The 14,111-nt window shown below is 36.7% G+C and overlaps 1 protein-coding gene across 2 annotated transcripts in view; it reads right to left on the bottom strand.

Annotated features, from left to right (window-relative positions):
* Positions 1 to 383: 383 nt before the first annotated feature.
* The window catches only part of ISOC1 (isochorismatase domain containing 1), a 15,187-nt gene continuing 1,459 nt past the window's right edge, over positions 384 to 14,111 (bottom strand). Inside the window, exons 2-6 of one of the 2 annotated variants that reach the window (XM_044446751.1) lie at positions 8,838 to 8,957; positions 8,529 to 8,732; positions 8,136 to 8,252; positions 4,623 to 4,812; positions 384 to 821 (exon numbers count right to left, since the gene is read on the bottom strand). In XM_044446751.1, coding sequence (XP_044302686.1) covers positions 4,666 to 4,812; positions 8,136 to 8,252; positions 8,529 to 8,732; positions 8,838 to 8,957 — 588 coding nt within the window. In that variant the 3' untranslated portion in view covers positions 384 to 821; positions 4,623 to 4,665. Of the gene's footprint in view, positions 822 to 3,427; positions 4,813 to 8,135; positions 8,253 to 8,528; positions 8,733 to 8,837; positions 8,958 to 14,111 lie in introns of those variants that run through there. The other variant, XM_044446750.1, reaches the window with a different exon arrangement.

Raw genomic sequence — 14,111 nt, 5'->3', positions numbered from 1 at the left:
TTAAGAGCAGGATTGAAAATTTCAGCTGGTTGGTTTCAAGCTTAGTCATGCTTAGGACCACTGAAATAATGGGATTTATACTGGCCATCATTTCATTCTCATTGATTCTAATGGGTTCTAGTCCAGTTTTAATATTTGCTCTAAAAATCACATCCCACCTGATTATCGCATTGGACAGCCAAAGTACAACTAAATGGATCCACTGCAGCTTGGAAGTATGTCATTATGCACTGCTATTCCTCAGCTCCTTTCACTGTAAAAGCTTTTCCAGGTCTTATGCAAATTATGCTACAAGCAACAATAAAAAACAACAAAAATATAACAAAGATAAACACAGTAGTTAAAACAAATCCACAGCAGTAAATATATTGAAACATTGAAAGCCTAGAAAAACAAACTTTATTTGACTAGCACCAAAAGGGCATCAGAGTCAGCACAAAGGACATGTTCCATCAGTAGGTATAAAAACCCAGATATTTTTTCCTTCAGTCAGCATCACTGTCACCTCATGCTCATGCCACATGGATGAAAGACTGAAGATGATCTAAGCAAAGAAAAGTGCAAATATTGCTGGGACAATCTCTTAGCATCAGGATTTCCACGGCTAAGATGGATTCCTCTTTTTTCTAACATGGTTTCAGTACCCATCTTTTCTTGAAAATTAAGGTTGGAGTCTTGTGTGGTCCCCAGGAAGGCATCCCAAACAGCACAGGATAGCAAACATCTCCCTCTACAAGATTTGTGCTTTGCCCTTGCAAGTCTCCATGGTGAGAATAGGGAAGCCTCCTCAGCCCTTGCTTCTCCACTGTTGTGCTCAGACGCTGGAGAGGACAAAAAGCAGGCATACCAGTGAGAAAACTTAGATGTACAGATGTACGTATCACCCCTTTTGCCTGACTAGCTTCCAAACCAGCAGCAAAACTAAACAGACCATGGATTAGGAAAAAGGAAGCCCAACAGAAGGAGTTGGGAGATAAATATGCTTCCTCCAGCCTGCTTCTTTCTCGCTGGTGCTAGTGCAGCAGGGCACAGGAAATGATGGAATTTTCCATCCCCACCATTTCAGGATTGTTCTGCCTGTGGCATTTCTTTGAATTAGGCTGGCTTTTTAATGGACATGTTCAAGACTGCAATGTTCAGGTAAACACCATTTTAAAGAACAAAATGCACCTATTTAAAAAATGGTTACAGCTGTGTGCAACCAAGTATCACAACCCTAAATACCTTTATGCTCTCAGTATTGCAATTCTTAAACTCCAAGATCTTCCTTCCATGCCACAGAATGCAGAATAAAGATTATTTAGCTGTTTAGGATTAGTTGATTCTCAGTGAGAATGTAAAGGGCTTTTCCTCTTTAGATTGCAGGTGAAAAATACACATGTAGGAGGTATGCAGGAGGCCTCATGACCTCACTAACAGTATGAAATGGTAAAGGTTGGATAATTCTCCCATAGAGAATTAGGCCTAAATTACTTTAAAACTATATTGCTTCATGAAGCATCAGTGTATCAGACCTCCAAGATAGGGATTGTTTAATTAGGCAAGTCAAATGTCACACAATTTATTTTGAAAACTATTAACATTCTCTTAGGATTTGACATTGACATTGAGTGTAACACAGGGTCTACAGCTTCCATGTAGCTTGAAGGGCCTGATCACGCCTCATCTTGGAAGCTAAGCAGGATCAGGCCTGGTTGGAATCTGGATGGGGGACTTCAATGTTGTGAACCACCCAGAGAGCTTCGGCTATGGGTGGTATAGAAATATAATTAATAATAATAATAATAATAATAATATAATTTGTGACAAAACTTAAGTACTAATCCAGTTTTGCTTTTAAGAGACAGGTTAGCTGTCTTAGTTAGCTTGAATCATTATCTGACTTGGTTCTTTTAGAATACTTTGTACTGAGTAGTTGACTACAAGGACATTGGAAATGCAAGTTAACACCTCCAAGTGTTAATATTCCAGCTATAAAAATAGCTTTTCATATCTAGCTTGAACTGTCCAGTTAATAACGGGCCTCTGTTGAATGCATGCACTAAGCAGGATTTGGTTATCACAGAATCATCCCAGATCAGCCACAGGGATGTTTTGTTGACTGTTGACCGCTTCTTTATCAAGGAGAAATGAATCATTTCAGAAGCTGAAAGGGAAAAGAACCCTCTGATAGGGTTTTCATAGTTGACCTACAAAATAATGTAAACTAATTCTACATTCAAGACAAACAGCAGCACAAAACAACCTCTTTATGACCACTCATTTTAATTTTAAGCACGCATACAATTGTTTAAACATGCACAGGGCAAGCAGAATGTGAATAAACACATCTACTTAGGTATCCAGAGGCATCACTGGGTCGCGAAATGGAATATTAAGGATCCTGTATACTCCAAGTTTGTCTCTTACTCTAGAGAAGGTACAGTTTTGTTATTGTGTAAGAGCTGGGTTTTATAAGAGTCAGTGTAGTGTAGTGGCCAGAGTGTAGGACTGGGGACAGGAAGATCCGGGTTCTAGTCCCCACTCAGCCATAAACCTCATTGAGTGACTTTGGCCTAATTACAGACTCTCAGCTTAACCTACCTCACAGGGTTAAAAAGAGGATGGGGAATATGTAAGCTGCCTGGAATTGAAAGAAAAAAAAGCAGGATATAACTATAATAAATAAGTAAAGCCAGCAATCTGGCAATTGGGCAGTATACAAATGAAATAAAGTCCAGCAGTTAAGATGCAGTATATTTTTTTAAAGCAGCCATGCTTTTCCTCAGCATAAAACAGGAGATTTATATATGAATACCCTAAGTCCTGCCACTTGTCTGTCTCACCACATGGACTTGCTGTGATGATGTGAAGCATTAAGTGGAAATGCTGACTGGATGTGTGTAGGAAGTGCCTGAGAGGAGCAGGAGGAGGTGAAGGAGTGGGGGCAAAGTTGAGTATCTCTTGGACACGGTTTCAGCCAAAGGCATTTCCAAAAAGACATAATTATTTATGAATCCCAGTGACTGATTTGGAAAATGTAGTCAGATTTCTGACTATAGTTCTGTCTTGATAGATTGGTTTGGCTATTTTAAGGTATTTTACTTTTTGAGCACAGTTCCTCATTTATTCTTTACTTTGTTTGACAGCATGATTAAGATATGAATGAAGATACCAAAAGTAGGTCACAAATGTGGGACAGAGATTTCTTTGACTCTTTCATTTTTGTCCATCTCCAGCCACATACCATGCTCATTCCAAATTGTGACAGTTCTGTGCTTTCTTTAAATAGCTGAAAGCAAATGCTTTTGATTGTTATCTTTCGATCAGTGTCCCAAGTTTTCCAAGACAATAGTAAGAATGACAGATGGTACAAGATTTTTAAAAGCCCTTGGTAAAAGGAAGTATCAAATAAGAATCAAACATTTCCATCACAACAATGAGACACAGTAAACATTTGTATTTATTTGAACTTAACAAGAAAAAATTTAGAGCCGAAGTTTCCAACAATGCATTGTTACTGATGTTTTAAAAATAAATAGTATTAGTGTCGTATATCATATTGCAAAATATCTTCCTATAAAGCCACATATATTCTTCATACAAACTGTAGAACAATTTGAATCATAACATGAATTAATTGGGCTGTAATACTATTACTCAAATGTATTTCTAGCTATAAAATACTGCAGCAAATGACATATGCCCTTTTCAAAGTATGCTATTATTTCGGACTCTTTTAAAAGACTATTTGGTATCTATATCGCAGAACCTTGCATAAAACTGAAGAAGCTGATTTTCACCCAAAGCTTGCTTGAACTAATGTAGGAGCCAGATGGAGTTCATTAAATCTAAACATACAGGGATTAAAAATAAATCCCACAACACATTCAGAAAAAAAGTTATTTTAGTACTTGGAAATGAGAAGCTTGAGTAACTTCTTCTGAACTGTCTACAAGTGAATTAACATCTTCCATTTCAGTGCCATCAATCATTAATGTAGATTCATTAACAAACCAACAAAACTCATTGTGATTTTAAAGTGGATACTAACCTGCAGATATTTTCCAGTTAGAACTTTACAATAAAGTACTCTGGAACATCATTCAGTAATAAAACCTTGACTATTCAAAATCAGCATAGCTAAGTTCAGAACAATAATGCATCTATATTGCTTCTTTCTCTAGCTTGTTTTCTTAATTATAAAGCAACAATTTCCTCCCAAAGTGTATATATTCTATTTTATTTAAATATAGTAGGATACTAAACCATTATATCACATCTATGTCTTATTGTATTAATACAAAAAGTAAAACAATGCCACAGTACATTTGTACAATCAAGAGAGATTTCACCAAAAAACACTGTTTTTGGAACTATGTTACAATCAGTGGGTTTAGTACAGACAGACAGGCACCTCTGTTTTTATAGTTTGTTCTGACGACAAAATGATCCTACAGTACCCAAAAGTTTTAAAGAGCTGTGGCTAATACACTGGCACCTGGACAGCATTAACCAAACAGATTTTGCTAAGGCAAGCACAAATACATCAATTTGTATAAGGATATGGGGTGCACACGCATGTGTGTGTATGAGAGAGCGAGAGCGCACAAGTGAGAGAGAGACTCTTTTTCTTTATTTACAGCTTTAATTTTCCATTGCCAAGTTCTTGCAAGAACAACTTCTTTATACTTTGGAAAGAAGCCCTGACTCCGGAGCACTTGCTTTAATGAGGTTCTGAATTTCTTTGAATTTGGGATGGTCTTTGTCAGCTATCAGCTGCAACAATATAGCTTCACTAGTGGTAACAATAATTCCAGTGTGAGCAAGGCGCTGAAAAGGCAAAATACGACAATGAAGGTGATTCTAGTACTAATGTGCTATGGTTTGTTGTTATTTTAAAAAAGAAAAGAGGGATACTCCCATTAGAATTTGGAGACATAATTTCACATGTTTTTATTACAATTTAGATGAACTAAACAAGGATCTTAATAGCTGAAACTTTAAATTGCTCACACAGAATGGTATGCACAACTGCTTGTGTCCTTCATGAGACTAAAAGCGCTTTGGAAGCAGAACAGCACATCCTATGCAATTCTGCATTCATGAGAAGACACAGGGAAGGTTTATGTGTTGTCTCCTCCCAGGCAAAGGGAGAAACACAAGCTTTTCATGCATCTGGAATCCTCTGATACTCAGAATAGAAATATTGTTCTTGTCAATAACTACAAAATGTCTCCCTTTGTTTTATTTAGTTTTTTTTTTAATAAAACTCTCACTTTGTATTTGGTGCTATACGATTTATATAAGCGGCATACTAAATGAATATATGTAGCACCTTTCCAATCAATTGGATCCAGACTGTTAGCTGAACTTCTGCCATTGATTTCAACATGACCTAATTTCTGCTAACTTAGTCTGTATCCAACCACAGCTTACAAATGCAATTACTGGTTTTGCAGTTAAATATATAAAAAGCTCTTGTTGAGCAAAATGCCATGGGCAATAATTAGCAAATAATTTAATGGGATAAATATGCTTAAATTTGATAGACTTAACTTCATCTAACTGTAAATCTGTAAAACAGAAGTGTAAGAATGTCCCTTTTTCCTGAATATTGGTTTCTTTCTCTGCTGACACTCTTCTGTGGTAAGATATTTTAACCAGGGGCAGGAAGAGAAATAAGGCATAATATTAAAAAGTCTAATTTATTTAATATACATCTTAATCCCCAAAAATATTATTCTTTCTCTAGAGGAGAAAACCTATAATGGCAGCAGGCCATAAAAGAGACCCAGTGTAGGAAGTTTCTCTACCTATGGGTAAGGCATGCATGCATGCAAACCTGTGATTTAAATCTAGTCTTACTGACTTATTTTAAATTGTGATTTTTAAAATGATTTACATCGATGTGATTTAAATCAAATCCAACCTGGTCCATAATAATTGTGAATCAATAGGAAAAATAAAACAAATTGAAGCATGCCACCAGAACCACATTTCCTTCGAAAACTTGGCAAACATGAAGCTCTTAAGATGGTGTGAGAAAGACTATAACGTTACCCCAGTCAAACATCTCTGGGTTGCCACCATAGCAAAGAACCTCACCTTTCTAAGCACCTAACGTACTTCTACTAAGGAAGGTACCCAGGGAAGTACCTCTACAGAAATTAGTAAGGAGCACTGACGAAGGGCTCCTTTTAGGAACTGAGTCCCAAGATGACACATTAAATTAAACAAGGAAGTGAAGAAGTGAAGAACAGCTATTCTTTTGTAAATGCATTATACAAAAACTTCTGGTTTAACCAGCAACGTTCTGACAGCTGAATTCTCCACTAACAGGACCCACTTTAATAACAACCTTATTAGGGCTTAAATTAGAACATGCATTAGAGCTTAAATCACAGTGGCCATGTGTTCAGTGATGATCACAGCTGGTTAAATAGTCAAAACTGGTAAAAAGCACACATAGGCCTCAAGTGATAGTTCTAGCACTACCCCAAAAATTAGCCCTGATGGTTTCAGAAAACAGAACTGGTTAAACATCCATTTACTGCACTCAAGAACCACCTATCCACAGTGCTTCCATCTTATGAAGATTTAGTCTGCTGATCCAGGCCAATGCAAAAAGGGTTACCACTGGAAAGCCTGAGAACAGATAATAGCAGCCTGAGCCATTTTGTATGGTACAACAACCTACCATGTGATTTATGTGTAGAAGGCATTGCATCGTGCTGGTGCCTGTTGTTGACCAGACTGACATGGGTTATGTTGGGTAAACACATCAGCAGTAGGGGGAGTGAGGTCCAAACAACCTGTCAGCTGGGTGAACACAGCAGCCCCCCATAAGTATATTAAGTGTCAGTTCTACACAGCACACACCTGCCATGATGAGAGACACTCTGTAACAGCTCTGCTTAACATGTTTTCCCACACACAAAGTAAGGCCAGCAAGAAGGAAGAAGCCCTTGAAAGGGTTAGTGCACTGGTTCTGTCCTGAGTTTCAGGAACACCTGGCTAAGGTAGGTATCACCTATAAGGATTTAGGGCACAGGAGTGGCAATATAAAATTTCACTGCTGTTTAGTTTTTATTGTAGTTTATTGTTCTTGTATGTCATTGTTACTGTTTATGTACTACTTTACTAGTCTTTTATTGGACAAATATTTTCTAGGTGTAAATATGGGCTACAATAGACAAAAAAGATATTTTAACTTTTTTTCTACTATATTTGGATATTGATATCTACATTTTGTTAATTTGTTTATATTGTTTTACTGCTACTGACTTTTTGTTTTTGCTTTTTTGGTAAATTAATGTTGTTACCTATACTGAGGATTTAGGGACAAAGGAGCATGGCACAAATCTTCTAATTAATGAATATATTTGCATACAGTTAAAAAAACAACAACCAAGAACACGTCTATCACAAGCAGCAAAAAGACAAAATAGAAGGTACACTTTGGTGTGACAAAATATGAGGCATAGCACTACCCTGGCTTACCTCTGAGCCTGCGGCTGTTATCATTCTTATAAGCCTTGTGCGTCACAAGCATTATACAACAGATTACATTAAGCTTGCATTTAATCAATTGTAACTATTACTCCTAAGTACCAACCTTAAGGATTTTTTTACCAGTATGGAAAAGCTTGCCATTTAGTTGCAATACTAAATTCTAAGCTCTCACAATCAACACATGAGAGCTATGCAGTTATAGTCACCGGGATTTCATAACAGGAAGCTCAGGAGAAGTTCCATAACAAGAGCTACAACATAAAATCTATCTCTTCTGACTAATCTGGTCAGTTTCCTAACATGCAGATGAAAAATAATCCACATTTATCTATATATATATTTTAGCTTTTAATCCTGATGTTCCCAACTTTTGGGTTCAAGCCAATGAGATACTTAGTGAAAAGAAATTTCTATAAACATTGGTAGAAATGAGGGTTATATATTTTAGTAAGTTAAAAAAAGGATTCCTTGAGATGTCAAATTATTTGTTCTGCAGAAAAATTGATGTTTACTGCTTTTCCTCTTACATTCATCACTTCATAGAAGTGAACGAAGTCCACAATTATGCCATTCATCTAACTTTTATTGCCTAACTGTTTCAGGGTTCACTTTTGCATGCATTTTCATCTAAAAGTAATTACCTCCAAGGCAAACATTCTGTCCATCATACTTCTTGAGGAAGTTGCATCAGCCACTATGTGAACTTCCAGACCTCTGCCAACTAATTCCAGTGCTGTCTGTTGGATGCAGACATGAGTCTTAAAGAAAAACAGAAGTTAGCTTATCAACAGCTACTTAAGCAGAAAATCCATTCCTACAGGAATAGAGTGATTCCATACTACATATTTATTTTTCACACTATAAGGCAAAGAAACAGCATTCTCAGTGTAAATGCCTGTTCTTGGAAGGATCTTTACCAAAGACATAATCCTATACATGTTTAAACTGCAGTAACTAGACCGATACATAGTAATGTTTATCTAAACAATACTATTCTAGGTAGTCAATAAACATGAGAAAAATTAAGTACCTACTTCTACTCCAAATAAAACAACACTGCGTACTCCAGGAATCTCCGCTAATGCAGCCTCGACTTCAGGCAATACCATAGAAAACTTTGTTTTGGGTAACACAAGTTTAGCTCCAGTTAAATCAATTTCTTGCACTGTGCTTCCAAGACCTTTAGGATACTGCTCTGTAACAATAACCGGGATACCTAAAATTCGTGCACCTTGAAGCTGCAAAGGGAAAAAGAACCCACACAAGAATGAAATTACTTCTTTAAGCAATAAAAGAGTACCAATAAAATACAGCTACTAAACTAAGAAACAAAATATACATACCAGTCGTTGGCCTACACTGATGATATCTCCAAAATACTTGATGGCTGGTCTGAATCTTTCTTGCATATCACAACAGAAAAACACAGTGCTTGAAGGTGTGAGATTGCCCAATGTAGTTAGCTGAGACAAAGAGAAAATCAGAAATTTAATATCACAAGTCAAATGAGTCACATTTAAGCAAAAATAGTTTGCATTGGTTGGGATCCAAGTACCCACTTCAGGTGTGTTCAAGGGGCTGTATGTCTCCAGAAGGATATTTGGTTTTTTCTTTGAATGGCATAAACCCATGTCACATCTCCAACTCTCAAATCCTCTGTTTCAAAAACAAGCTGTTGAAGCAAGAGCTGCTGTTTAAGAAAGAGAAATCCAAAGCCCCTTCAACTGTGTGGATCTGGTTACGTAGTTCTTTGGATCCCAGCCACTAGCTTTGAGAATGGGTCTCGCATGCAGTTTTCCACTATTTAAATCCAGTATCAGCTGTATAATCTAAGCATAATTCAAGATATAAAGTTTAAGAGGTAACAGAAATTGACACAATTTTACAAATACCGCAACACCAAACAACATGAAATTTTATAACAAACTATGCTAACTTAAAGACCTTGTAGTATAATTGTAGAGATTTTTCTGTTTAAACATGCAGAAGATTCCACACTAATTAGTCCAGTTTAAAAAAAAACAAAACCTGAAAGTAACAATGCAATTCTTTTAAATGTCAACTCAGAACAAGGGCATATTGAGTTTAGGTAAGTATGTATATGATCATGGCCTAAGAAGGCAAGCAAAATCACTTCAACAGTTCCCAGAGTGATGATAGAGGCAACATTTTTAAAGAAAACCACAAGTATGTCACCTGTTGACCAGGTTCAGACAATGTATTTATTTCCCTAATCTACAAGAAGCTGCAGCACCCACAATCTGAGCTCATTGACAGTGCCAGCATAAGTTTTTATAACTATCCTCACATAACCCTAGAGCTGACCATGGATATGGTAAGTACAGCCAGACACAAATGCTAATTTTGAAGTAGGCTAGCTGGGTTTTTTTTTTGTGACAGGCAAGAAAAATGCAGACCAACTCTTGTGCATTTTGGAGACATTATCTGCATAAGCCAATGATTTGTATGTTTATTTGGTTTCTAAGTTATACTGTTTTATTGCTTCAAAAGTTTTTTGGATGTTCTTTTCACTTGGTGCTTCAAACAGGAATCCCAATTATTGTTGTAGAAGAATATCCTAAAGGTCCTAGAAGCCCAGCACAAGAAAATATTTGTGACTGGCCATGCCAACCATATCAGCCATTTTATGAATGAGTAGGCCAGTAGATATTCTGATAGAGTGCATGACATTCAAAATTCTAGATGTGCCCACTGACTCAAAACGGTTATGGACCCTTGCTCTAAGTAGATAAAAGTGTCTGCTTTGTATTTTTTGTCCTTTCTGCACAGTTCTCTTAAAGTCTTCCTATCAATTCTTCTCCCATTCTTCTTTCACACTTACATTGTACACCATCCCAAACTTCCCATTCCCTGGTGCTGCATTTATAGTTGTTTCTTCCTATAACAGCTTCTCTCTCTTCCCCTCTCTTTTTAAACATGACCACCATCTTAATTATATTAAAAATATTGGCCTAGCCCACCACCAAACCTGCTTATGCAGTGTTCATGGTATGACCACAGCCCAGAGTAGTAAAGCAAGGAATCACTGAGAAGTCTGCAACACCAAGACCCACCTGAAAGCTGGCCGACATACACTGCTGGGGCCCAACCCACAGTTTGAGAATAACCAAGCTTCTGCCAGTCTCACCTGAAGTTGCAATTATTACCATTTGGAACTCCACGTCAGAAACCAAAGCAACCCTTTAGGAATCATGCCTCACCATTGGCTAGGCAGGCTAAAGCTGATGGGAACTACAACTCCCCTGCTTCAGAACAATAATTTTATATTGGGACACTGACTAGCAGCAGAAGTGACTGGACATAGGAATTACTATGAGACTCAGGCTTGAATCAACCATATCCATAAAGATGGAATAGCTCTGAAAAAGGTTTCACAGCTATGCATTTCTAGTCATTAAAGCAAAAATGTTTCCAGTTCTTGCCTGTATTAAAGACTGCAAACAATATGTACAATACTTTATAAGATAAGTACATGTTGTTTAAGTAAATATAAGATGTAACACGGCTGCAAGCCAGCATGGAGTAGCTTAGAATTCAAAGATTACCCTCTAAACTTAGAAATCCAGTGTCTTTCTTGCAGATTTGCCTACTCAACCATGCCTTTGTGCTCTTTGTAATAAGATATATGTTTTCAGTAAAAAGCTGGAACACAACCCACCTCCGTGTGCCCAGAGGCATTGGGCTGCCCTTCTCCCTCTGCCAGTAGAAAACTCTTCTACCCATCCACAACCAAAAGAAGCACTGAATTAAATGCATTACAGAGCTTCAGCTTCCTGCTTTACTGAAATGAATCCAAGAAGTCTGTTTAGAAACAGTACATATATACTTCTCCTGCAAGTCTGACTATAAACATATGACTGTTATAGAAAGTAGGTATCAAAAGGTAAACTAATAGTCCATGCTTTTCAAATGCTATTTATTAGGGGTGAAAAATTATTCCCTTTAATAGAATACAATTCAGCTGTTTAACTGGTAAATTTGGAAACTTTTAATCAATGAAAGCACATATTAAAGAAACTAAGATTGCTTCTTTTCTTATATCAGGTTTGGCTCTTGAGTCTAACTTTAACAGGAAATTTAAAAAAGAAAAATTGAAAGATTTTTTTCTTCTGACAATGAATGGTAACATTGTTTCATAAAATATAGGTTCACATTTTTTAAACATCCTGAAAGGAAATAGCGCTGATATTATGTTATTTTAGCAGTATATTTAAACTTCATTATCTAACTCATAAGTGTAAAAGATTAATCAACATAAGCATGTTAAAGGTGAGGAATATATAGATTAACAAACACTTGCCATAATTATATGTTTGCAATAGCACTAGTAACAGTGGTCAGGTTTATGCATCACAGTAAGCCAGGTTGGGACTGGATGAATTATGGCTTGTCTGTGTCCAACCTTTTGTACTGCATCTTGAAAAATTATGTCATTCTCCGAACACTGAATAGCTTCTAGAGTAATGTTCAGTTTTTTCTATAGCAGTTTCCAGCCAGAACACTCAAAATTAGACTTTTAAAATGGTAAAAATGAAAGAAAATACAAAAAGAGAAAGAACCAAAGGAAAACAGTTCTTTGAACAGCGAGTACACAATTTAATACAAGAAGTTCCTTTTCAACAATGTAATATTAATATCTGCTATATTGTATTAGCATATGCTTAAACCTTGCTTTATCATATTCTACCTTAAGTGCACCTTTTTTAGACTTTCTAAACAGCTGTTGAAAGTACAACACAACCTTCAACATATTGACTAGCTCAAAAAGTTCAAGGGCACCCTAATTAGTGTGCTTAAGACAGCAATCACATAATTGAAATGTGCTGAGAAGTGCAGTTACTTGGTACCTTATTCTTACACCTCCTTAGTTTAAAGTACATAAATTAGTCTTACTTTAATGAAAATTTATTTAGGATATTGTACCCAGTCTTTTTTTGACATTTAAAAACACCAAATATTGTTGCATTTGCAAAACGCTTACGTTACTAATATTTCCACATTAATCCAGACATGAGCATAATTCTGAAGGTCCCACTTTTTATACAATTATGTTTATTCAATAAAATAATTTATCCTATGTGTGTAGCCTGGGTATCTAGAATTAGCAGTTGCATTATACTTTGCCTGCAGATGGTTCCATGCTCAGTCCCCTGTATCTCCAGGTAGGCCTAGGAAACATTTCTGTCTGAACCCTGGAGAACACAACCTGTCAGTATAGATAACACTAAACTAAATGAAGTTTTGAAATGACTTGGTTCACACATCATCCTAAGTAATGCTGGGTTGTCACCACTGGAGATTACAAGGTAGCTTAGTGTGTTATCCAATCCCAGTTTGGTCTTTTCATTGTGAGCTGCTTTGCAACCTGAAATCCATAGGGTTGCAGTAAAGTTGTTTAGGATGGCCTGTTTTGAAAGGGCTTCATGTGACTCACAAACTTAGCATAGTTGCTTCAGTTTAGAACAGTATCAGAATCACCCGGTAAAGCAGCAAAAAGTCAGACACTTTAATAAATGTGTACAAATCATCCCAAAAATTACAAAAAGATAGTTAAATTTGCACAAATCTCCCTAAAGTAAAAACATTTGACCAAACCTTCCAAAGTTGGGTAATAAATTTGCACAAATCTTCCTGAAGGTGGGAAAAAAGTCTGCCCATTAACCTCTACCTGACTAGTAAATACAAGTATACTCATTAGCAAAGCAGACTGCTGAGGTTGTACTACATCCAATATCCTCTGTCAAAACAGATGAGCAGCAATACTCTAGTAAATGTTACTAGATCCTACACAGAGTGAAGACTTGCTGCCAGAGATGTGCTTGCTTGCATTTCTAGCCTGAAAACATTTTCAAGGGAAGTTTGAAAACAGTTTAAGGTGGAACTCCTCACTAACAGTCTCATCTTGTAAACTATTCACCTAGCTCTGAACAGAACCAGGCTGTTAGCATGCTTTAAAATCAGTTTAGGAAAGAGATACCACTCCATCATTCATGTGTACCAATCAACTCCCCTTGTGTGTTGCAATGGATGATGAAAAGCTACCTCCATACAGTTAATTGCTCTTATAAATTTATAACCTACTCTGCTTTTTCAAGATTTTTTAAAAACTCAGATACCAGCACAGCTACCTTTGTTTTTCATGACGAATGTTTCTCTTGGCCTTTGTGTGATTCATCTCAGATACCTAATTAACCTTAAACACATTTCCTAACATGGCATCTGCTAAGTTTGCAAACTCTGGCTTTTATTCTAGATTAATGAATTGAGCACCTTTTCCATGCCAACTTCAGAATCACATACATCAGAATTTTCACTCACAACCTAAACATAGTTTGGGATGCATCTTTATTTACCAGAGAGTAAGTGATCTTGCTGTGGTTGTGTTGTTATTTGTCATCAAGTTGTCCCTGACTTATGAAAAACCTTTAAAGGACAGCCCTCCAAAATCTCTTCTCCATGACAACTCCATTCAGCTCTCCCAAGTCCAAGACTGACTTTCTTTATGAATTCGATCCATCTCATATTCGGTCCTCCCTTTCATCTTCTTGACTCTAAGACTTTCCCTAAAATGGTTTTCTTCCCTTCTCATGATGTGT

The sequence above is a fragment of the Varanus komodoensis genome, unplaced genomic scaffold, assembly GCF_004798865.1.
Source record: "Varanus komodoensis strain SLA01 unplaced genomic scaffold, ASM479886v1 scaffold5, whole genome shotgun sequence".
In the NCBI taxonomy this organism is placed as follows: Eukaryota; Metazoa; Chordata; class Lepidosauria; order Squamata; family Varanidae; genus Varanus; species Varanus komodoensis.
Note: the sequence above shows the minus strand (reverse complement) of the source record. Positions and strands in the feature narration are given on the sequence as shown.